Below are 26793 nucleotides of genomic sequence, written 5' to 3'. Positions count from 1 at the left end.
AACATAATATATGCAGTTGTCTGAAGCCTTAGAGATGAGGGGTGCCCATACAGTGGGTCGTTGCAGGCAGTTTTAGGAGCGCCTTGAATATGGAAAACCCACAGGATCACTCTGTTAGTTCTGGTTTCGGGCCCTGTACCCAACTGGAGGTACCAGTGGGGTGGGATTTATTGAAAGAGAGGCCTCCTTACAGTAGTTGACAGCACAGGAAGTGAAGTCCCCAGGAAAATGGAGGTGACGTTCCATGTACAAGGAAGGATGCAGGTCCTGTGATCCCTGGAACTTCCAGGTAGACAAAGGGTCCAAAAACAGAATCAGGAAACTGTGAGGAAAGGTAATCCTTATCCACATCCTCCTGTATGGTTTTATCTATATCAGCATCCTAAGGGCGCCAATACGGTTTAATGCTATGACATACTAGGAAGAAAAAGACTCCTTACTCTTCCATTCAGAGCCAATCTATGCATTATAGGGGCCCTCAGACAAAACCACAACCTCTCCTGCATGGTTTTATCTATATCAGCATCCTAAGGGTGCCAATACGGTTTAAAGGACCTCTAAATCAACTTAACTGATGGTAGACTTATCCTACAAAGAATCTCCTGAGGAACAATGTTCTTTAGGACTTCTTTGATCATAATCCTTTACGCCACAATTGTGCCAATCTAGAGTAATTATGCTAATTAGTCTGCGGCGCAGGTAACTGCTGCGGATCAGGGAAGTGAATATATCATAGGACAAGGTTCTCTGAGGTGCCCCAGTGATGTAGCCTGAGCACCCAAGACTAATTTGCATAATTTTCACAACTCTATATTGCCGCAATCCATAAAAGAAGTGCGCCTCAGAAACTTCTTACTAGGACACGTCTACCATCAGTAAAACTGTAGGAAGTAGTAGGAAGCAAAAGGCTCCTTGCTCTGACATTCAGAGCAAATCTATGCATTAGGGGCCCTCAGACATAACTTTTATCGGGGCCCCAGACCCCAGTTAATACCAAATCTGCCCATGGGTAAGGTTAGTAAAATGTACTTACCCATAAATCAAATCTCCAGCACAGAGATCAACCTAACAAGGAATTTATGTAGATTTCAGCTCTGAAGCCTGCAGAATTCTGAATACAGCTCTGGAGTAAACTGCAGACAATCCCTTTGGATAAGTAATGCAATGGAACTTATTTACAAAGGGTCCACGGAACGCACTTTCGCCGCAGGATTTTGTAAATTTTCGGGATTTGTGCCGCTGTGACAGCTATTTAGAAGGGGATTGTGTCGCACACGATCAGATTTTAGCACAATCGCGCCGTGTTCCATGCGACAGAAATCGGTGGCAGGCCGTCAGACGATCCAACGGATTCAGACTGAGCGCGGGATTTAACTTTAAAATTGTGTCGCAAGACAATGCACTTATATGCACCGGGAAGAAGAAGGTGAACTCCGGCGGACCTGAGCGGGGAAGTGACACATGCAGGATATCTGGCGCATGATCTTAGTGCATTCCAGTCCGACATTCTGGATCGGAGAACGCGCCAGGGAATGGTAAGTAAATCTGCCCCAATGTGTTTACAAAGTTACTCAACTTTTTAATGTAGATTCATTCTTTATTTAAAGTGAAACATTGTTTCAAACCCCAAAGCTTCGGCACTAGCGTTCATTACTTCTGTGGGTTTGCTTTTTTTGGCTCCACGCCCTTTCCAGGCTGCATATTTATTGCTAACATCCATCCCTCCGGTAAAGAATGGGTTAACTATTACGGCACGTGAAAACCATACGCCGTGGTCTGGGCACTCTCTGGGGCACAGCTTATTTAGTGCTTGTTTTTGTTTGTTAATGTGTGTGTATTTTTCCCATGTTTTATGTTCCGCTCTTCTCCTTTGAATCGCTGCCTGTTCCGACCTCCTCCTCTACAGTAAATAAACTTTTGGAGACCGCGCTGCATCGGCGATGTAGATTCTATTAATTTGCTTACACTTGTTTATTTTATTTGTTTTAAATCTGTGCGGAGAGCCTACCGGTCGCCACCGACGCGGAAATTTACAGAGTCGGTTTTGTTTTTGTTTAACTATTTCTCCAATGACAATCCTGTGATCTGAGATCCAAAAAAATGACTATATTTTGGCTTGTGCTTTTACAAAGCCAGAAGCCGAAGTCTGAGCAGTTATATTCGGTTAGCAGACTCCTATAATTTTTACTGTCGCACCATATTTTATTGCATGTAATACCTCATCTCACCTGCGGAGGCAGTGTAGAAAAATGTAATACTTGCTGCCAGTTTACAGCACATTTTTGTGGTACCAGCAGGACACACAGTAAAAACCTTACAATTCGGGGAGGCTTTCTTCCACAAAGGGATTGTCCAAAGAAGATTAGACAACCCCTTTAAATAGTGTAGCCTTCTTAAAGTAACTATCATAATCACAACTATTGTGATGAATTGAACCTGGGGCACGTGTAGGGCAGCACATGGAGGATGTCCATATAGTTATATACCAATAAACTGATACATGGGATCCCTGTGAGGGAGGGAGAGTACAGGCGGTCCCCTACTTACAGACGACCCCTAGTTAAAGACAGACTCCTCTGCCCACTGTGATCTCTGGTGACCTCTCTGGATGTTACTATAGTCCCAGACTGCAATGATCAGCTGTAAGGTGTCTGGAATGAAGCTTTATTGATAATCCTTGGTCCCATTACAGCTAAAAATTTTGAAACTCAAATTGTCACTGGGACAAAAAATTTTTTTGTCTGGATCTACAATTATAAAGTATACAGTTCCGACTTACATACAAATTCAACTTAAGAAGAAAGCAATGGAACCTATCTTGTATGTAACCCGGGGACTGCCTGTAGTGTAAAATGTCTTAAAGGGGATTTTCCAGCTCCCAAATCCCCCCACAAGTAAAACCAGCATTGTGTAGGACCCTTTATAAGCTTTCCACACATACCTTTCTTATATTCCAGTGATCTTTCATCACATAGCAAATTCCCTTTTTATATTCATACAAATTAGGCTCTTGGTGCACTGGGGGCGGGGCCATGTCTGCCATAGCACCTGTTTTTTTTCTGTCCACGCCTTTTTTTCTTAGGGAAATGTCTGTCATTATGTAAAGGGACTGTGTTAAGAAGTGATTGACAGGAGGGAAAGTATAAAACGGGTACAGTGGTAAGTAAGGCCCCACCCATAGTGCACCGAGAGGTGAATTTGCATAAAGGTAAAAATTGAAATTTCTCTGAAATGACAAGTCACTGGGAAACCGAAAAGACATGTCCAGAAAGCTTATAATGTGTCCTATGCAATGATGCTGGGTTTTGGGAGCACATTTTCCATGTATGTTCAGTAGTCAGGAATGATCTATGAGCTCCATATTGTATATACATTTACTAAGGATCAGTAATAAGCTTGGAGCATGAGGCCCTATACGAGCACCTGAGCAGAATTATAAGGTTACAGCTCTGCATATCGCCTGCAGTTTCCATGGCTACCCCGTGATTGTCTATGTTGGCTTCATGGACCGGTTGACTTGTTTACATTAACTAGATTGCATTAGTGGAGTATTGGGTTTTCTTGTCAATTACTTTCTGGATGAGAAATGGGCGCAGCTCTGAAGGTTGGTGAACGCTGATGAGGATCTGCATTCAATTAGACGGCGCTTTAGTCAAGCGTACCACTGAATCACTGGAATATTGGCTAACCAATATTCATTATGCGCATGCGCTGGATTTTGTAGTTTGTGATCTAATGCTGATACTTTTGCACATGCAGAGACATCAGATTAGGAGGGGTGTGAGCTTTCTGCACATACGCAATATCCTGTCACTTTACTCCCTCTACCAAAATCCTGTGCATGCGCCAGAGTCACAGGATGCGGTGCATGTGCAGAAATCTCACACCTCTGCTTATCTGATGTATCTGAATCTCTCTCTCTCCGATCATCTTATGTTTTTGCTCCCTCTCCCAATATTCTGTGCATGCGCCAAAGACTTTAGATGATCGTAGGGAGATCTGTGCACATACAGGTACATTAGATGGGACGGTGGGAGCAGAGTGGGAGCTTTCTGCACATGCGCCAGGACCTGAAACTTCAGGATATTTCCAGAGAGTGCAAAGACAACAGATGAGGAGGGGTGTGATCTTTCTGCACATGCGCCACATTCTGTGACTTTACCAGAATTCTGTGCATGCGCCAAATTCTCATTGGATTTGGCACATGTGCCGAAAGCGTACACCCTGCTCATCTGCTGTCTTGGCTTGTGCACAAAGCTCCCTCCAACCAATGATGTTTTTGCTCCCTCTACAAAAATTCTGCGCATACTCCAAAGACATCAGATGATATGAGGCAGCTTTTTGCATATACAAAGACATCAGATGAGCAGGCTAGGAGCTTTCTCCACATGAGCCACATTGCATGACTTTGGCGCATGCACAGGGGTTTGCTAGAGAAACAGAGACATTAGATGAGGAGGACTGTGGGCCTTCTGCACATGCGGCGTATCCTGAGTTTTTGTTCACCTACTAAAATTCTACATGTGCACCAAGGTCACAGGATGTGATACATGTGCAAAAAGCTCCCGATGACAATCTGATGTCTTTGCCCCCTCTACCAAAATTCTGTGCATGCGCCAAAGGCATCAGATAATAGGAGGGAACTTTTTGGACATACAGAGACTTTAGATGAGCAGGTGTGGGAAATGCACAATTTTTTTTTTTGCACATGTTCCAGAACCCAGGATTTTGGCGCATGCACAGGGTTTTGCTTGATAGAGCAGAGACATCAGATGGACACGAGGAGTCATGGTAGTCTTTTTGCACATACAGAGACATAAGATAAGAAGGGTGGAGAAATCTCATCCAGGATACGAGGATGTGATGGGACATTCCGAATTACATTACTGTGGATATTTATGTGAATGTGACCCACACTGGATCTTGAGATGTTACACGTGGGTTGGGTGTGTCCTGTTTACCCCGCTGTCATTCTCTGTGATCAGCCACACTTGATTGTTTATATCTCGTAGCCTATGACTAATGACATGGAGATGATTGCAGCCATATGTCGGATATTGCATTCTCGACTAAATATTTAGAGACAGCAGATTGGGGAACACGTCCGCTGTAAATCAACTGATTGTCGTGATCTGCTTTATTATTAATGGTTTTTTTTTGATGCCTTGTATTTTTGGCACCGTCAGTACCTACCATATGTTACCACCCAAATTATTTAAAAAAATCTATTTGGTGATGTTTTCTAGCGCAAGATCGTGTTTTGTCAAGCAAGGGCGTAAAAAGTGCAGAGTGCCAGATAAAAAGTGTACACAAGATGCGTCCCCTATAAACTTTCCCTAAATCATCTGACCATTCGGCTCTCCAAGCCAAAATGCTCTGCAAACCTTAGGAATCGATGGCTTTCCATTGGGAAGGCTTGAGAAAATCTCAACTTGCTCCCAATTTCAGCTCCCAGTCAAGGAGCTGTCAAGGAGTGACCTCCTCTGAGATCATGCTCTCTCACCCAAGTTCATAGAAAAGTTAAAGGGATTCTGGAAAAACCTGTGGGGGCCAGGGAAGGGGCAGTAATTCCAGTCTTTACCACCTACAGGCTGGCCACAAGTATCCAGAGTCATGAGACCTCCTTCGACCAACGGTGCCTTTTCAGACAACTGGGCATCAGTTGTGAGGAATAATCAAGTAACTTGTTGACATCATGACTAATGTTCTTCACAATGGTCTTGATGTCCCCTTTGTAGAGTGCCTCATCATAAATTTGATGCATGGTTCTCCATGACTCTCGTAGGGGACTGGAGTCAAATTTAACAAGCTTTCATGCCAGAGTACTGGCTCCCCCTTCTCCCAGTCAACACCACATATCTCCCTCTTCGGGGGCCAGCTATGGGGCAGTAATTCCAGTCTTTACCACCTCCAGGTTGGCCACATGTATCCAGAGTCACGAGACCTCCTTCGACCAACGGTGCCTTTTCAGACAACTGGGCATCAGTTGTGAGGAATAATCAAGTAACTTGTTGACATCATGACTAATGTTCTTCACAATGGTCTTGATGTCCCCTTTGTAGAGTGCCTCATCATAAATTTGACGCATGGTTCTCCACGACTCTCGTAGGGGACTGGAGTCAAATTTAACAAGCTTTCATGCCAGAGTATTGGCTCCCCCTTCTCCCAGTCAACACCACATGTCCCCTCTTCGGGGGCCAGGGAAGGGGCAGTAATTCCAGTCTTTACCACCTCCAGGCTGGCCACAAGTATCCAGAGTCATGAGACCTCCTTCGACCAACGGTGCCTTTTCAGACAACGGGGCATCATTTGTGAGGAATAATCAAGTAACTTGTTGACATCATGACTAATGTTCTTCACAATGGTCTTGATGTCCCCTTTGTAGAGTGCCTCATCATAAATTTGACGCATGGTTCTCCATGACTCTCGTAGGGGTACTGGAGTCAAATTTAACAAGCTTTCATGCCAGAGTACTGGCTCCCTCTTCTTCCAGTCAACACCACATGTCCCCTCTTCGGGGGCCAGGGAAGGGGCAGTAATTCCAGTCTTTACCACCTCCAGGCTGACCACAAGTATCCAGAGTCATAAGACCTCCTTCGGCCAACGGTGTCTTTTCAGGCAACGGGGCATCAATTGTGAGGAATAATCAAGTAACTTGTTGACATCATGACTAATGTTCTTCACAATGGTCTTAATGTCCACTCTGTAGAGTACCTCATCATAAATTTGACGCATGTTCTCCATGACTCTCGTAGGGAACTGGAGTCAAGCTTTGATGCCAGAGAACTGGATCCCCCTTCTCACAGTCAACACCACATGTCCCCTCTTTGGAAAGTGATGAGGACCATGATAAATTCCCCCCCGTTGAGTTTATCGGAATCATCTACAAAAGTGGTCCCACCATAGGCAATATAACTCTTTTATGAACAGAAGCCATGACACCATAATAAACTGTACAAAATATATAATGGGACCATCGTATCTGGAAACCATATGTTACTGAGCTACTTAAGAATCCACGACTTCCTAAGGAAATGTAAAAACGACAGCGAAACCCACAACAATCACGTTGGAGAAGGTGAAGACTCCAGGCATTCTTGCGGTGTTCCTAGCATCTGTAATGTGAAGATAGATTTCGGGGTTACACGGGGTTGTCTTCCATCTGTTCCTCCGGTTTCTCTTAAAAGCTGTGAAATGAGTCTCTCAGGAAAACATCTAAAACAGACAGTAAATTCTCAATCTGCTTCTAGTAAATATCAAGGGGTTGCGATAAATATCTGAAATCTTAGTGGATTTCCACTGCGAGATGGGAACTTTTTGGTGACCTGAATGCGGGCACCAGGATACAAAATCCGTTAACATGTACTACATCTTACTTTAGTGACGCAATGAGTATTTCCATCAAAAAATTAAATCTTAAAAATAAATATAGATGAAAAAAGGGGTCATACTATCTGGACAAGCTCCTTTCTGAAGATGGAGGATCTGGTGACGATCAATAGATCTCTGTGAGGGTCAGAAGCTAAAAGATGTTTTCTTCATCGGAAGATGCTGGTGGCCAAACATGTAATAAGATAATGTACCTACTTTTTTCCATAAACGTATATGTATACCTTTACCATATTGTCCCTATCATTGGTCGCTCCACAGGTAGCTCCCCCACCATCCTGTACAAAGGTCATAGATTTCAATGACCTAAATACCCATGGCCAGAATTTGGTTGGTCTAGGACCTAACCTAGAGTTGCCACCTAGCTGGTATTTTGAATCCTGGTGTAGCCAGTATTTTTGAGTTTCAAAGATGGTAGCCCTAACCGCAATCCGTGTCTGGGATCTGGACCCAACTGAACCTATTACCATTTATGAGGAACCCTCAAAGCATATGGCCATCTTCACTGACATCTGTGCAACATGTGGAGCCAGTTGAGCCTGCTGCCTACATTGTGGCCAGTATTTTTTGAGTCCCACCATTGTTGTGGCCAGTACTTTTAAATCTCACTTCCTGTTGTGGCCAGTATTGTTAAATCTCACTTCCTGTTGTGGCCAGTATTGTTAAATCTCACTTCCTGTTGTGGCCAGTATAGTTAAATCTCACTTCCTGTTGTGGCCAGTATTGTTAAATCTCACTTCCTGTTCAGGTCAGTATTTTTCAGTCCAACCTCTGTTGAGGCCACTATTTTTGAGTAACTCCCCTGTTGTGGCCAATATTTTGAAATCCCTTTTCCTGTTCTGGCCAGTATTTTTAAGTCCCATCTCTGTTGAGGCCAGTATTTTTGAGTTATACCCCTGTTGTGTCCAGTGTTTTGAAATCCCCTTTCCTGTTCGGGCCAGTATTTTTAAGTCCCACTCCTTTTATAGCCGATATTGAAATCTCACTTCCTGTTGTGGCAATATTTTTAAATCTCACTTCCTGTGGTGGCCAGTATTGTTAAATCCCACTTCCTGTTCGGGCTAGTATTTTTAAGTTCCACCCCTTTTATAGCCAGTATAGAAATCTCACTTCCTGTTGTGGCAATATTTTTAAATCTCACTTCCTGTGGAGGCCAGTGTTTTTTAAGTTTCAAAGGTGGAAACCTCTTTATTGAAGAGGAGTAAGTGAGTGAGTCGCGGAGCGAGTTGAGCTAGCCGCCGATACTGTGGGCCCCGCCACCTGTTTTGACCAATATTTTTGAAACACGTATTTGACTAGTACCCCTCAGGTTGTGAATATCATCTGAAGACCTCCCCTTTGACCCCTAGAGTGGTCAGTGCATACGCAACTCATAGGGTGAATCAGAAGAACTTGACTTGGTCCTGGAGGCTAAACAGATCCTCAAAGTGATGGAGACAAGTCATGTGATGGAGAAGTCATGTACCCTGTTTGCCCTCCCTATCCCCCCGACCTAAGACACACTGGGGGTCATTTCCTAAGGGCCTGATTTGCGTTTTCCCGACGTGTTACCCGAATATTTCCGATTTGCGCCAAATTCTCCCTGAATTGCCCCGGGATTTTGGCACACGCAATCGGATTGTGGCGCATCGGCGCTGGCATGCACGCGACAGAAATGGGGGGGTGTGGCTGAACGAAAACCCGACGAATTCAGAAAAACCGCCGCATTTAAAACAAAAAAATTGTCGCGGAGCTTGCACGAGCTGGTGAACTCCAGTGCGTTCCGATGCTCTTCAGTGCAGCAGCGCCTCCTGGTGGACGGCGAAGAAACTACCTTAATAAATTCCGACCGTACCCGAATCCAGCGCAGAGAACGCGCCGCTGAATCGCGAATGGACCGGGTAAGTAAATCTGCCCCAAAATGTCAAACACAGATAAAAACCTTCAGTTTCCAGTGCAACAGAAGTGTCCCGATCTACATCATTCTCCCCAATCTTGTTCTCTTCTCCAAGGAACATTTACAATTCCCTGTCTGGAAAAGTTGAAGAAACAGACTTATTTTCTAAACTATTGTAAAAATACAAAGAAAGTCCATTTTGTGCTGTTTTACGCTCTCGTGGTACAGTGCCGATCGCTCGGAGACAGTAGCTGTTGCCATAGTAACACAGGCCGAGAAATAATCAACAGATGAAGAAAAAACTCAATAACAATGTTTTATGAGCGAGGGAAACAATATATAGACAGAGCCCGACCTTTACACGAGCCCCGAGCACATTATGTATGTTATGGCATATTACCTGTTGGCTTTATTTTAAATGACTGTTCCTGGCAAGTGCTTCACATGTTTTCTCCTGTAGGGGGCAGCATTACAGTACTTACCAACACTTGTTACACCTCTGGACATAGATTGGCTGAGATTCAGTACAGCCGCTGTCACTCTACTGTCAAAAGGGAGTGGCCAGGACATCTGCTTCATCCCAGGACCACCCTTCTGACCGTAGAGACACTAAATAGCAGAGTTTTAGGACAGGTTCCATGCATATAATATGCCCATCTAATATCTGTGTTCCTCACACTCTATTTATCTATCTATCTATCTATCTATCTATCTCATATCTATCTATCTATCTATCTATCTCATATCTATCTATCTATCTATCTATCTATCTCATATCTATCTATCTATCTATCTCATATCTATCTCATATCTATCTGTCTATCTATCTATCTATCTATCTATCTATCTATCTATCTATCTCATATCTATCTATCTATCTCATATCTATCTATCTCATATCTATCTATCTATCTATCTATCTCATATCTATCTATCTATCTCATATCTATCTAACTTATATCTATCTATCTCCTATCTATCTATCTATCTATCTATCTATCTATCTATCTATCTCATATCTATCTATCTATCTATCTCCTATCTATCTATCTATCTATCTATCTATCTATCTATCTATCTATCTATCTCATATCTATCTATCTATCTATCTATCTCATATCTATCTATCTATCTCATATCTATCTATCTATCTATCTATCTATCTCATATCTATCTATCTATCTCATATCTATCTATCTATCTATCTATCTCATATCTATCTATCTATCTATCTATCTCCTATCTATCTTTCTCATATCTATCTATCTCCTATCTATCTCATATCTATCTATCTATCTAATATCTATCTATCTTTCTATCTATCTATCTATCTATCTATCTATCTATCTATCTATCTATCTATCTCCTATCTATCTCCTATCTCCTATCTATCTATCTATCTATCTATCTATATATCTATCTCATATCTACCGAACCTAGTACAGTATAGGGTGAACACAGAAATTATAGTTTCCCACAGAAGTTTGAGGAACTATAAAATTATGTCTGCCTATAGCCACCACTAGAGGGCACCAACTGATAGAACTGGTATACAGTCCAATTTGAGATGGATACATTTGATATAATAAGGTATCTAACCAATTTTTTTCTCATATTAACAGGTGACCTGGTGTCTCGGGCGATGCACCACCTCCAGCCACTCAATATAAAGCAGCACGGTAATGGCACCCCCATGCACAGCAAGCAAGGACCCCTGTATTGGGAGCCGGAGGCCCTGTATACCCTTTGTTACTTCATGCACTGCCCCCAGATGGAGTGGGAGAACCCGAATGTGGAGCCCTCAAAAGTGACACTACAGACGGAGCGGTAAGGTCTTCTTAAGTGCTTTACGCTATTATGTGCTATATGACGGTTATAATGAAGGTTCTATAGCAGTGATGGCTGACCTATGGCACTGGTGCCAGAGGAGGCACTCAGAGCCCTTTCTGTGGGCACACAGGCCATCACCAGAGATGACTCCAGGCATCTTCCTGCAGTCCCAGACAGCCCAGGACTTGCTGTACACAGAGCTATTTTAAAGTGACAGCTGTACCTGGGACTACTTTCTGCTTTATTGGTGCCTGAGGGTGCTGGTTATCAATGAAAACTGTGACAGAGAAGGGAGTATAAATCACAAATTACATTTCTGTGTTGGCACTTTGCGATAAATAAGCGGGTCTTTGTTGTAGTTTGGGCACTCAGTCTCTTAAAGGTTCGCCATCACTGGTCTATAGGGCAGTGTTATATGTGCTGTGAATGTTGCATTAAGTTATTTTATTGGAGATGAAAGCTGTGTGACTAGTGTGAACTAATGGTAAACACCCAGCTTTCCCAAGCTTCTGAACCACAACTTACAAGGTAGAAGGTGTATGGCGACACATGAAGCCTTTTGGAGTCGGTCACGCGGCATAGCTCTATCACATATCCAGCTGTTTCTCATCTACTTTACTCCAAAACAGGTTTTACACATCCTGGAATCCAATAAACGTTTTCCAAGACGCCTTTCACCTTCTAAAATTTGATTCTATCATAAATAATAAAATACAGCGAAGTTACCGGCCAAGAATCATCTCTGCAGCGTCCGAGGGTGGAATCCGATTATATCATAGGATAATAAAATCTCATATCTATCTATCTATCTATCTATCTATCTATCTATCTATCTATCTCATATCCATCTATCTCATATCTATCTATCTCATATCCATCTATCTATCCATCTCATATCTAACTATCTATCTATCTATCTATCTCATATCCATCTATCTATCCATCTCATATCTATCTATCTATCTATCTATCTATCTATCTCCTATCTATCTATCTATCTATCTCATATCTATCTATCTATCTCATATCTATCTATCTATCTATCTATCTATCTATCTATCTATCTATCTATCTATCTCATATCTATCTATCTATCTATCTATCTATCTCATATCTCTCTATCTATCTATCTATCTCATATCTATCTATCTATCTATCTATCTCATATCTATCTATCTATCTCATATCTATCTATCTATCTATCTCATATCTATATATCTATCTCATATCTATCTATCTCATATCTATCTATCTATCTATCTATCTATCTATCTATCTATCTATCTCATATCTATCTATCTATCTATCTATCTATCTATCTCATATCTATCTATCTCATATCTATCTATCTATCTATCTCATATCTATCTATCTATCTATCTATCTATCTATCTATCTATCTATCTATCTATCTATCTATCTATCTATCTCATATCTATGTATCTATCTATCTCATATCTATCTATCTCATATCTATCTATCTATCTCATATCTATCTCCTATCTATCTATCTATCTCATATCTATCTATCTATCTCATATCTATCTATCTCATATCTATCTATCTCTAGCTCTGCTGATTCTAACGCAGTTGGGATATTTTCTCTCGCCCCACCGTTCCTGAGCAATCAGGGCCATATATTTTCTACCCAATATGCTAATTTTGACTACCTATTGTCAGGTGGGCGGTGCCTGGTAGTCTGCTTCAGCCCACTTGACCATAAAGAGGAAGTAATGCTGCTACTTACAACACTGATTGCTCAGGAACGGTGCGAGCGAGAGAAAAAATTCCAACTGCGCTGGAATCAGTGGAGCGGCAGCTATTAAAGGGTACAACAAAACAGAGTTGGGGGACATCCCCTTTAATTATCATTAGCCCATTTACCTTTAAAAAATGCAGTTTTTTTACTGTATATCATAATTCTTTTGCCATAAGCATTTGGCAATAATAGAAAACTTCTTGTTTTTCAGTCTTTTTGTGCACATTCCGGGTGTCGGTGCCGCACAATAATATAACAAGTAAATTTTCGACTTTGAACAAAAATTGCAGTGTGATTATTGTAGTTTGGAGAGCTGCCTCAGCACTATTATCCATCTCCGGGTAAAACCAGCTTTCAGTGTGATTTTATTGTCCTAGCGTATCCATTTTCATGGCAGCGAGATGCGACCTCCCCGCGTGGGCAGGCAGGGATTCCTTTTATTCCGTAATGGAACAATGTCACCTTCGTATGGATTTCTGATCAAATTACAGGGCGGCCCGTCCTCTTCTGTTCCCGGTAATGCTAGATATTTCGTGTTTGTGTTTTCTGCTTGAAGACACCTGTGATCTGTAGGAGATGTATGTGATACAAAATATCCATAGATCTGAAATGTTTCCATTCTATTCCCAAATGAATCCCAAATATAATGCCGCCATAGTGACAGTGATGCCCCAATGATATTAGTCTGTGGTGCCCACCTATAACGCTCTTTGAACTGCTTACTCCTGAGATTCCTTGCAAAAACCACCAAAGGAAAAGCAAAAATCCATTGCTCATAAATTTGTCACCATTAGCAACGCTGTCTTCCTGCAGAGCGTTGCTAATATGACTCCGTACAGAACAGTCTACTTATAGGGGGTTTTGTGGGCTAAACTTTTGAATACCTGTCTTTAGGAAAGGTTATGTATATACATTCCATATAATTCTGGCTACCCAGAGTCACCAGTAGGGGGAGCTCACTGCATATCTATGAATACAGTTAGTGCAGAGCTTATTAGGAGCTTTATATACCTATATTTATCATGTTCCCTTATAGTTTTACTATGGAGTTTACAACTGAGCAGCACTAATGTAATTTCCATTTTACTTGAGGTGAATAAAAATAAAATGTCAATCATGGAAAAATCTGTGGAATATCCCGGTTGACATCTCTGATTCCAGGAGAGAAATCTATGCTATAAGCTAATTAATGACATAACTCGTGTCTGCAATGTAATACACACACTGAAGAGTCACAGATAAATAACTAACAGAAACACCAAAATCTGCTTCTATTGATGTTGCTTTCTCCGATTTTCAAGAGAAGATTTTTTTTTCTCTTAATACATATATTTCTTCCTAGGTTAAGAGGATACAAATTTATAAAAGGCAATCTGTATAGTGTCCTATCTGCAGGCAGCATGTTATAGAGCAAGAGGAGCTGAGCAGATTAAACATAGTGTCCTATCTGCAGGCAGCATGTTATAGAGCAGGAGGAGCTGAGCACATTGTACATAGTGTCCTATCTGCAGGCAGCATGTTATAGAGCAGGAGGAGCTGTGCAGATTGTACATAGTGTCCTATCTGCAGGCAGCATGTTATGGAGCATAAGGTGCTGAGCAGATTGTACATAGTGTCCTATATGCAGGCAGCATGTTATAGAGCAGGAGGAGCTGAGCAGATTGTACATAGTGTCCTATCTGCAGGCAGCATGTTATAGAGCAGGAGGAGCTGAGCAGATTGTACATAGTGTCCTATCTGCAGGCAGCATGTTATGGAGCATGAGGTGCTGAGCAGATTGTACATAGTGTCCTATATGCAGGCAGCATGTTATAGAGTAGGAGGAGCTGAGCAGATTATACATAGTGTCCTATCTGCAGGCAGCATGTTATAGAGCAGGAGGAGCTGAGCAGATTGTACATAGTGTCCTATCTGCAGGCAGCATGTTATAGAGCAGGAGGAGCTGAGCAGATTGTACATAGTGTCCTATCTGCAGGCAGCATGTTATAGAGCAGGAGGAGCTGAGCAGATTGTACATACCCATGTACTGCCCCACCCATGGTTTTATTTGCACGTTTTGAACCCACACTGCGCATGATTGGTTTATGCAGCGTTTTTATAATTCCCCTCTCTGCGGAGAGGAGCTGCTGTGGGATGTGGTTGGGTACAGAGTAAGCACTTTTTTTTTTTTTCTTTTCGTTCCTCTTAATTCTGCGGTTGATTTTGGAAGGAGCTGAGATTCGTTCGGGTTTTTTACTTTGTGAAAATCTGCCCAGATGCACAAGTCAACACATGAGAAAATAAAAAAGATTTTGGAGACGTGCCCAGACAGATTTACATTGTGCTCTGTACTGTGACAGAGGTTGCCACGCAACATCCAGCCCCTGTCACAGCGGAGGTGGAGAATATTTGGGACATCTTTTTAACTTGTAGTCTGTTTGGTGATTGTTTAGAATTTTTGTTTTCAGATGGGAAAACCCTCTTTTATATTCCGCTTTACAATTCTCCCCTAAAGAAAACGGGGAAAAAATTCAAGCTACAATGGCCATTTTGCGCTAATTACATTACTCAGTAGGGGGCAGCAATGAGCAGAGATGGCACCGCCCATATTTAAATAAAATGGGGGTTTTGTGATATTTGGCAGGTATAAATATGGTCCTCCTAATATGTGAACCAATAGAAATAGCTATTTGCCCTGCTTGTCAGGAAAGGAGCATAATCTCTGTTGTAGATGACAGCAAAGATGAGACTAACTCTGACCAGAGCCTGCCCCAAACAGCACCCCGGAGGATGAAGGCCAAAAAATTATAAAAAGGTATTTTTAATACCAGAAACGGCACTGGGTTCGGACCTAAAACAGAGATATTGTAAAGAAAGGGTAAAATATTTTCAAAGATATAGAGAAATCTTAAAAGTCCTGTTATGATACTTCCCAGTAGTCTGATGACACTTGGGGCCTTGGAGGCTTATCGACGTTTCCTAACCCATTAACTGGATGTGAGAAAATATATGAGCCAATAGAAATAGCTTTTTTGCCCTGCTTGTCAGGAAAGGAGCAAATCATCCTTTATATATGACAATAAAAGTTTGAAGGCTTAAAGAGAACCTGTCTTTCCAAAATACAGCTAATAACAGGTTCCCATAGAGCCGTATTAAAAGGGTTGTACAAAAAAACTGATATGTGGCCGGGATGAGTTACCTCCGCGCTCTCACCCACCATGCCCCGGTTTGTTTACCGGGAGAGACGGCAGCACGGGAGGGGCCGCGGAGGTAAGTACATGTTTATTGTTTTAATAAACCCCATCCTGGCCACATATAATTTTTTGTTTTAGGTCTCGAACAACCCCTTTAACTTACTCGCACTCTTCTTTTAGCTAAAAATTGTCTTACTTCTCCATAAATCAACTTATGTTATCCTACCTGGCATCAGAGGGGTGTGTCCTGTTGAGCCGGCTCATCCCCTCTACTTTTCTTTAAGTCTCATGCTTCTTCTCAGCATGTCCAGTGACCAGGGTGATATCTTCTAAGGTCCTTTACCCAGTAAGATCTGCAATGGCTACCCCATGTATGTATCTGATCACATGAAATCCCAGCGGGCCTCCATGGACTTTTACACCTCAGAGGCATGATGTGATATCATGTTGTAATATACATACGTGGGGTGGATGTTGCAAATCTTACTGGGTAAAGGATCTTAGATGACATCACCCTTGTCACATGAAATGAAGTGCCCAATGATGTGACAGAGATCTTTCTCAATGTTCCATACAGCAGCACGTCCTAGCAGTGAGACCAGTCAATCAGGAACAAAAAGGCAGGGCAATGCAAGTAAAATTTATTATGCAGGTCTTACTAAGTGTGATTGGACTATCATCAGGTGATTTGCATTTAACATATAAGTTTACAAACTTTTTTTAACGCTGCAGCCATGGAAAGGAACTATTTAGGGATACGGACAATGCTTTTTTAACCATAGTTTTTAATGAAGTTAATTTTAAACGGAAGTTTCTCTTTAAAGAAATTTCCAAACCCCTTTAATTCCCAAATAAAATCCTATCCTATAAAAGAAAATACTTAAAAAGTTCACTATTAAATGGATGAGAGAAAATATATGAACCAATAGAAATAGCTTTTTGCCCTGCTTGTCAGGAAAGAAGCATAATGGGGCACATTTACTTATCCGGTCCAGTCACAATCCAGCGGTGGGTTCTCCGACGCTGATTCGGGTCCAGCCGGGATTCACTAAGGTAGTGCGCCCAATGTCCACCAGGTGTCGCTGCTGCGCTGAAGTCCGCTGGAGTTCACCATCCTATCCTGGGTGCAGGTAAGCGCTTGTCAAGCGGCACATTTTTTTTTTTTAATTCAGTGTTTTTTCTGAATCCGTCGGGTTTTCCAACGGCCACGCACCCGATTCCCGTCGCATGCATGCCGTCGCCGATGCGCCACAATCCGATCGCGTGCTCCAAAAACCTGGGGCAATTCAGGGAAAAACGGCGCAAATCAGTAATATTCGTCGAAAAATATCGATTCGGGCCCTTAGTAAATGACCCCCAATATCTGTTATCTATATCAGCAAAGACTTGAAGACTTATAACAGTTTCCTCACCCCTTTAATTCCCATAAAAAAACTGAGAATCCTGAATATTTCTTTGTCTTGGTGTTCGCTATATATATCCATGTCAGTCCGCTTTATCTGGAAGTGTCGCTCTTGTCAGGTGCCCAAAACTCCACAGATAAGGAGTGAATGGAGGAGAGATACGGGGAGTGAATAGCTACTCTCCTTGAAGGAGGTGTCTTCTGTCCTTGTGACAATGCCACGTTCTCTGATGGCGAGCGGTACCTGACAGAACTAATCCTCAGATAAAACCCTCCTTTATCCTTCCATGTCGCTGTTGTGTTATTAACCCGGTGTCTTAAAATCAGTCACATACTGGAGGTGGACTCTTTACTCTAACACTGGATTATAGTATTAGGCTTTGGAGATACCATCACTAATCTGATCCAAATCTGGTCCTCCAAAGCTGATGAGGTTCCTCTAATATGATGAGGACTCTGGAATTTGCCCTCCAACCCCCCCCCCCCACCTAAAATTTGTTCTGTAGGTACAGGTGATGCCACATATGTCCAGAGAAGTTATCATTCCCCTCGTTCCATGTTGGTGGTGGACCTACCCTCAGTGGGGGAACCTGCCATGAGGAGAGTTGAGTATTTTACCTCAGAGAGACATCAACTTCAAAAAGGCGGGAAAACATCAGTAGCCCAGCCAACAACTGTGCACCTCTGGGAGTTTACCCTTCAACACATCACAGTTACCAGCCAACACTGGCATCCCTTTACAAAAACATCAAGGAAAAGGCAAGAATCCATTACAACTATCATTCAGAACTTTGCCACCATTAGCAACGCTCTTTTCCTCCAGAACGTTGCTAATAAGGATCTGTACAGAGCAGTCCACTTAATGGAGGTTTTATGGGATAAACTTCTCTCATTAGGAGAAGTTATGGATATAAAATCCATGTAATTACACCTGATGTTAGCAAGGATGGGAAACACTGGATGGAAAACCTGCTTAAAACCATTGAAATTACTATTTTCGTGAGGTTGAGCGAGCGCCTTTCTATAGTTTACCACAGGCAGCAGAGAGGATAGGTTCACTCCAGCCTACCCTCCAACTCTTCCAAAATACTTCACCATGGAAGTCATGAAAAATAGAAGCTCTATTAGGGTTGGGTGGTCAAAAAGTGATACCTTACTTCAAGGTTCCCTAACCTAGATGTCTCAGAAGGGGGAGAGTTAGAGATCTGTGACACCAATAAAGCCACAATTTATAGGCCCGATGGATCTTCAGAGGTGAGAAGGTCCTGGTACCTCTCAGGTGGCCTCAGATGACCCCATAACAGAAAATAACTCCCACATATTTTTATCCCACAAAATTTTTAATAAAAAGTTATCAAAGGTTGGACAGCCATCAAAATGGTTACTTACCCTATTGTGGGGTACTGTTACGTGTACTATAATGGGGCACTGTACTTGCCCTATTATGAGGGCACTGTTACGTGCACTATTATGGGGGCACAATTATGCATAATTATGAGGATACTGTTGCTTAGACTATAGTGGGGTCACTGTTGCTTGGAGTTTTTGGGAGCACTGTTATTTATACTATTATGGGCAATGTTACTTGCACTATTAAGGGTGTACTGTTACTTGCACTATTATGGGGGTACTGTTACTTGAACTATTTGGGGACACTTGCACTATTATGGGGACACTGTTGCTTGCACTATTATGGGGCACTGTTACTTGGACTATTTGGGGACGCTTGCACTATTATGGATGCACTGTTGCTTGAACTATTTGGGGACACTTGTACTAATATGGGGGCACTGTTGCTTGAACTATTTGGGGACACTTGTACTAATATGGGGGCACTGTTGCTTGCACTATTTGGGGACACTTGTACTAATATGGGGGCACTGTTACTTGAACTATTTGGGGACACTTGTACTTTTATGGGGGCACTGTTGCTTGTACTTTTATGGGGGCACTGTTGCTTGGACTATTTGGGGACATTTGTACTATTATGGGGGCACTGTTGCTTGGACTATTTGGGGACACTTGTACTATTATGGGGGCACTGTTGCTTGGACTATTTGGGGACATTTGTACTATTATGGGGGCACTGTTGCTTGGTCTACTGCATGGTTGTATCTACTCCATGCATGAAAAGCATCCACATTTTGGATTTTAGAATGTTGCCGTATATAACCTACAGTGTGACCCCAAATTTCAAACCCGTAGAACAAGCCAATTCTTTAGTGGATCCTAGCAAGAAGTCTTCTGTATGTGTCTGAGGTCTCAGTCCCTCTCGTCGAGGTCACAATCGTTCCCCTGTCTGTCGGCCATCGGCCATTGTATGATCTGTCACTGACCGGAAGCCTATAGAAGACGTCCCCTCCTGTAGTGTCTATACGTAGCTCCTGAATATTTCAGCAAGGTCGTCTTGAAGGTGTCGCTGAGTGATCCGAGATGTTCATCAGCGATGGCCAAGACATTGGTTTTCTTGGGCAGGAGATTAAAGTGGCGCTGCGTTAAGCACTATAGAGCGGTTTAGTATTGACCGACGTAATTCAATCGCCATCTCTGCTGCTCTCTGTTAATGAAGCACAAGGTTGTCATGAATATTTAAAGGTTATTTCATCTTAAAGGCATTATTTCCCATAAATCAAATGTTCACCGATGTCATTGAATGATGATTAGGGCGATTGATGAGTTACAAGTCGGGCGTTGAAAACCGAAGTATTAGGATCTAAGTCCTGCAACCATAGGGGTATTACCAGACACCTGGTGGCCTGGGGGCAGGTCTAATAAGACTTCCCCTTTAAGAGTTATCCAATTAGAAATAGTTGCCACCTAGCCATTTTGGCTAGAATGGAGGTATTTAAAGGGATTTTTCAGGGCCTCTGAATGCTCCTTGGTACTGAGCTGCAGTAACCCGACGTGGCCACTACACAGTGTGTGCAGTGCACTGCTGATCTACAGGGGTGCCAAGCATTGAACCCCACTTATTTGATATTAAGGACAGACACTAATTGTCGCTTATTAAATGGGTTATCCATAGAATATAAAAAGCTATTAAATAAACTCGTCTCTTGCAACCTGGTTGCTCCGGGGTTAAAAAAATTCAGCTAATCAGAGGGACACGGAAGCAGTGCCTTTACACTGTCTTGCAATGATGGTCTTCCTCTAAAGAGTCAGAGCTCATTGCATCATGTGACCTGAGGGGTGGATTCTTACTTCTGTACTGAAGACATCCAGCCCCCTCAGTCACTGTAACTGCTTGTAACTGAGCACACCCTGCCGTGACTGAGGGGGATGGAGGTCTTCCGTACAGCAGAATGGCTCCAGCCTCCCAGTCACATGATATAATGATTCCCTGACTCTAGGGAGAAGAAAAACAACCCCTTACTGGTGTTGTCATTGTAGAGCTGTGTAAAGGCACTGCTTCCAGGTCCGTCAGACCAGATGAATTATTTTAACCTCGGAGCAACAAGGAACAGGGAAGAGTTTGTTTCCAATACACTTTTGAGCCTTGATATTCCCTGGAATATACCCCTTTAAATCCTGTTCAATAACAGCTAATTTTAGGAAAAAATTTTCAGTATTTTCACTGAAAATCTGAAAAATTATAGCAAATTTGGGAATGTTAATAAATGTGCACTTGGATTCTTGGGTTAGGGCTCCAAATATAATCAGTGTGGTTAAGAAATGCTATGCTCAGGCTATATATTTCAAATTTAACATTGTGGTTACCTGCATCCACCACTAGAGGGAGATAAAGAGAATTCTGCATACTGTTTATACCCTGAACTCTATGATAACACAGTATGAAGGAAGCTCATAAGCTCCACCTTGTGGTGGCTGTAGGCAGTCATAATTTTTTTTAGTTTTTAACACTCTCTAGGGGGTTTGGAGCTCTGAATCAGAAAAACAAATCTCAGAGCTAAAGCTTAGCTATAAATTTATGTGGAGACACGCTGGATGTTAAAGTGGACTGGTGTGGACATTCCCTTTAAGTGATTTTTTTTTGGTATCTGTAATAATATATGGTTGGAAAATGTGTCCAGTAATGTGTGGGAAAGAGATATACCCCCCCACCACCGCTGACGCCTAATCCCGTATCTGTATTGGGTTAAGTCGTGACATCATCACTTATGACAGCTGATTTCAGGAGGGGATTAACGAAAATCCAAGTTGATCTGTATTAATATCAAACAGTACGAGCCACAGAGCAAGGTCTATGGAGAACATGTGCATTGAGTTACATGACTGAGGATGCGGCGCACGCTTGGCGCAGGTTGTCAGGCATTTTGTCAGCTGGAAATATCCCAGGATGCATTGCAGTATGGGAACGCCGCCAGCCACAAGAGGAATGCCAAAGGAGATCAATTACCTTATCACATCTACAAAAGACGCAGTAGGAAAGTAACGCTGACCATCCCGTATTTTTCTCTTCTTATCACAGGCCATTCCTGATGCTCCCGCCTTTAATGGAATGGATCCGTGTTGCCGTAGCCCATGCCGGATACCGCCGCAGCTTCTCCGTAGATAGCGACGATGTTCGTCAGGCTGCCCGTCTTCTTCTTCCTGGTGTAGACTGTGAACCACGACAGCTAAAGTAAGTTTATCCACATCCATTTTCTTAAAGGGGTCTTCCTACAGGATTTTTAAGCGGGTCTTCCGGTAAACACTGCCATTGCTTCGGGATTTCTTACCAGTTTGGTTGTTATCCATTGTTCCCTGGTGGTTCCCTAAAGGAATCTGTGGCTCGCTTAAAAAAAAATTGACCTCTGCTTAAAGGTATTGTAATTTTTTTGGTCACTTAAAGGAATTGTCCACTTTCTAAAATGCTATCAAAAACTGCTAAAATTGGCGCTAATCCACTGTTTGCAATGACCTGCTCTTAGCCAAGGCTTAAGGTTTGGTTCTTCTTTCGGTGAAAACGGTGTAGAGAGTGGATTTATCAATTCTGTCGTATTTTGTACCAAAGAAGAAGCCTACAAGGCATTTTAACCCACATATCAAGGGTTTTAGATGCTTTTATGACTAGTTGGACCTGAGGTGTGTGGACTCGAAAAGGGGGCAAGACTTTGCGAGATAAGGGGCCAAAAAGATGAAGCGCATGTGAGAATTTTGGTACATTCGCTGGGCAAAGTCCCCAAAGTTCCTTAGTTTAAGTACTTCACAAAAATGTATTGTACCTTAAAGGAGTCAAGAAGGTGGAGCCACCTTGCAGAACAATAAAGGTAGCCAGGCCCTAACAATGCCAATTAAGAATGGGAAACATCACCCATAGCCCATCAGATGTCTTTCGGGTGCAATGAATCTAAAGGTAGTGGGATGGCGGGCAGGATCGTGATGAAGACGGAACCTATATTAAATGCGCATGCGCTAGAACAAGAGGACAATGTCTACATGTGGTTAGGATAGGCTTAAATGGGTTGGCCTCATCTTCACTTCCTCATTTTAAAGGGATTGGCCACTTTACCTCATGTTTTTGTAATGTGTGTGTAAGTGTGCGGGGAGGGGGGGGGGCAGGATATGAGGTTATGTACCAATATACATCAAGTAATAGTTCTGCTCCGTTTTCTTGACATGTAAAGTGAAGCCTCCTGTCTGTTACCTCATCAGCCAGAGATTCCTGACCACAAAATGGCCGCAGATGGAGGGTCATGTGATCTCTAACTGGTGATTGCTGATGGACAGTTATGATCACATGACCCTCCATCTGCGGCCATTTTATGGACAGGAATGTCTGACTGATGAGGTAAAATACAGGAGGCTTCACTTGACATATCAAGAAAGCGGAGCAGAACTATTACTAGATGTATATTGGTAACTCACCTCATATCCTGCTCCCCCACACTTACACACACATTACAAAAAACATGAGGTAAAGTGGCCAACCCCTTTAAGATGAGGTATCTCAATCAGAAGGCTATAATTCCAGTCAGAATGAACATATTTAGTACCTGGCCTCTGTGTTTCTGCTGCTAAGCTGCTCCGCCTACATGACTCCGGCAGAGATAGCTTATAGAGTGGTAAAATTTCTTATTTTATGTAATGTAGCTACTCTTGGACCCCTTTAAAAAGCAACTCAAATCTTGTGGTGCCAAAACTTGAAAAATCCTTCCTTCCCTCATGGCCAATGGTTTGAGTAAATTTGGATCTTTGCCAATGACTGAACTCAACAGTCAACATTTAAGGATAATAGACCCATAAAATGGCTGACTTCTGAGAACAAAATGTCCGCCACAGCTAAAGATTTTAGTGTTTAAAAAAACCATCAATTTTGAAAGTTGAATCACATAAAAGCCCTTGGCATATTATGAATAATCTATATGGTACATTCAACTACGGCCGACCCCGGGCGGGAATTATGTATATATGCCAGGATAAAAATGAATCTGTCTCGCTACTCCTCTCAACAAGCCCGAAGTCCCAGGGGGTAAGATCTAATATACTGTCGATGGATTCACATATGAGAAGCACTGGGTCATGTCATAAATCAATTGTAAGGAAATATGGATGTAACCCAATCTGATAACTGAGAGTCATCCTATAAATTGTGACCCAATATACACAGTCAGGGAGACTCAAAGTTCCCAAAAAGTATTGTGTGTTATGAGCCTGAGCACCGCCCTGAGGCAACGGGCCCAGTTAGCTTCTACCTCTCCTTAATGTTAGCTGCTATATCTTCCATGAGCGGGATAAAGGCCGCCATTTTTATGATCCCTCTGCTTCCATTCTTTGTAGGGCCGACGACTGTTTTTGCGCATCTCGTAAACTAGACGCCGTAGCCACAGAAGCCAAGTTTAAGCAAGATCTTGGATTTCGGATGCTCAACTGCGGAAGGACAGACCTGGTCAAGCAAGCGGTGACTCTTCTCGGTCCTGAAGGAATCAACAGCATGAGCGAACAAGTTAGTAGGATCTCCTGGATGTATATGTCATGCCTTCAGGGAAATACAGAATTCCACTAAAGGATTTTGGGGTGTCTTAAGGACACGTCAGATTATGGGAACGAAAGAGTGTGGTGTATCCGCCATGTAGAGGGAACCTGTCACCACATTTTGACATACACTATAGAGTATTATTAACTAACTGACACCCTTCTTAGCTAAAAATTGTTTCCCTCACTTCCCCATAAATCAACTTTATCTTATATTACCTGGCATCAGAGGGGGTTTGTCCTTCTCAGTCAGCTCCTCCCATCTACTCCTCTCGGCGTCCCATGGGTCAATTTGCATGACAGGTTCTCTTAAAGTATCTATATATCACAAGGTGCTAATTGTACTAATCTAGTAGGCTTTGCCGTATTCAGTAGGCCCCAGGTTGCCGTGACAACCCCCAGCACCCAGAGATTACAGTACATGGCAGTTAATCATTCTATATAACCAGGATCGGCTCCAGGTTTCAGTAGGCCCCTGGGTGACAGAGCTCCATTGGGCCTCCCCCCTTTGCAGGGAACTCATGTGGTGGCATTAAAAATGAAACATATATATATATATATAAAAATATATCTCATGAGGAGGCTGTATTATAGAATTTATTATGTACCAAGCTGAGAACCATGTTATTATTAGTAATACATGTGTCTTCTTATGAGGTAGAGGAGCTGTAGTGGGCACATTAGGTTTTCGAGGCCTGCACCCCCTATAGTGATGCTGTAAACATGTCCTACAGTAATGTTATCGTAGCTTTGGTGATGATCCATAATGATGAGACATGCAGAAGGATGATTCTGAAGGTGCCAGGCATTAATGACTGTCAATTATCGCCGCTTTTCTAGGGGATGACCCCACTAATGTATGCGTGTGTCCGGGGAGATGAAGCGATGGTACAGATGCTCCTGGATGCAGGCGCTGAGCTCAACGTTGAGGTGAGAATGTGACAGTAATGCAAATTCTGAATAATAGGAACTACACTCGGGAGATCTGTTGGGACTGGGACGGGTTTGGCCAATGGCAGCCATTGTGACCATTGTTGAAGCCTCTGTTTATTGTGCGCTAGTCTAGGTTTCATTTGGGTTTTGTTCTTTTTGATGGGAAGATTAAGGATGTTTAGGCCCCTTAGGTTCCTCATTACGAAGGGTGGCAGAGAACTTTGCAAAGTCAATGTGGAAGGGCATGGGAAGACAGAAGATGCTTGGAGCCCCATGAAATCTAAGTGTATGGACCATGGTGTTCTTTTGGCAGGGTAACTATGGTTAGAATGAGCAAGAACCTTGTAAAATCCATGTGGAATGGCATGGGAAGCCTGGGCAATGATTATATCAGAAGGCTAAAGGTAGACATTAGGTGATAGGACTCTGCCTTCATCACATTTGGGGTCTGATAAAGCCTAGGAGTCTGGGAATTTTGAGGGGCAGGGAAGATAGAAGGTGGAAGGAGCTATGTAGGATTCTGGTGCCTCGAGAAGACTTGTGGCATCATAAAGTCTAGGAGTCTAGGAGGTTATAGGGTTACACATTACCATGGATGACAGAGAAGGTGGGCAAGGGGATAAATTACCTGACTTTAGTTTTGAGGAACGTGAGAAGACATCAATTTTGAGGAACATGAGAAGACAAATAGTGGTCAGAGATTGTGTAGGGAGGTAAGGAACTGGTTTAATGGAAAGTGGCATTGGTGAACTAATATTCTGGTGATGCATTATAAAGAGTAATCTAATTATAACTATGATTATGAAGGGATTATGACTCTATGGGGGTCATTTTTCCTAGTGAGGTCTCAGATACACAAAACAACTTCTCCAATTTAGTACAACCATTGACATAGGAGCAAAAAGGTGCTTAAAAAGGTGCGAATAGAGAGAAAAGCCAGAACAACAACCAAGTTTACTGACCCCCAATATCCCTACATCTTTTCTCCATTTCAGGTCCCGAGCACAGCTCATAAATTTCCATCTGTCCATCCAGAGACGCGTCACTGGACCGCACTGACCTTTGCTGTTCTCCAGGGACATATTCCGGTTGTACAGGTATAATAGAGGCCAAGTCACTTTCTACATCATCAAAGTGGAAAAATTATAATATTTGCAATATCTACATTCATAGAGAGATAGTTGTACATGATCAGGATGTAATGTACTTACTTCTCTCTCCAGTTACTCCTGGATGCAGGCGCTAACGTAGAGGGATCTTTGGAAACTGGTGAAGAAAATTACTCAGAAACTCCCTTACAATTGGCAGCAGCTGCAGGTGGGTTTCTTAAATATATGATTGTTTTTGCCATGTTTTTAGTGTTTTTTTTTTATCTAATAACCCCTTTGATACCTCCTTCCACTTGAATAAACTCCATCCCTTTGAGATCCTCCTTCAAAATAGTAGGCCGAACTCATGCATTAGCAGTTGGGTTCAGGATTCTTAAAATTATGTTGGGTCATAAGCAAACTTGGAT

General features: G+C 42.4%; 1 protein-coding gene and 1 long non-coding RNA gene across 3 annotated transcripts in view; one reads left to right on the top strand and one right to left on the bottom strand.

Moving 5' to 3' along the window:
* ABTB3 (ankyrin repeat and BTB domain containing 3) overlaps nucleotides 1-26793 on the top strand; it is a 142641-nt gene that overhangs the window by 96371 nt on the left and 19477 nt on the right. For both annotated transcript variants that reach the window (XM_072145440.1, XM_072145439.1), the window contains 6 exons: nucleotides 10888-11092; nucleotides 21859-22011; nucleotides 24150-24315; nucleotides 25185-25274; nucleotides 26273-26374; nucleotides 26501-26594. In XM_072145440.1, coding sequence (XP_072001541.1) covers nucleotides 10888-11092; nucleotides 21859-22011; nucleotides 24150-24315; nucleotides 25185-25274; nucleotides 26273-26374; nucleotides 26501-26594 — 810 coding nt within the window. The remainder of the gene's footprint in view (nucleotides 1-10887; nucleotides 11093-21858; nucleotides 22012-24149; nucleotides 24316-25184; nucleotides 25275-26272; nucleotides 26375-26500; nucleotides 26595-26793) is intronic.
* LOC140126229 (uncharacterized) lies at nucleotides 6960-18049 on the bottom strand. Its single transcript, XR_011854786.1, has 3 exons — nucleotides 18005-18049; nucleotides 9311-9400; nucleotides 6960-7215 (listed from the first exon to the last, which is right to left on the bottom strand). It is a non-coding gene; the product is annotated as an uncharacterized lncRNA (long non-coding RNA).

This window comes from Engystomops pustulosus, chromosome 4 (assembly GCF_040894005.1).
Source record: "Engystomops pustulosus chromosome 4, aEngPut4.maternal, whole genome shotgun sequence".
Taxonomy (NCBI): domain Eukaryota; kingdom Metazoa; phylum Chordata; class Amphibia; order Anura; family Leptodactylidae; genus Engystomops; species Engystomops pustulosus.
The sequence above is the reverse complement of the archived record's forward strand: the minus strand, read 5'-3'. Positions and strand labels throughout refer to the sequence as shown.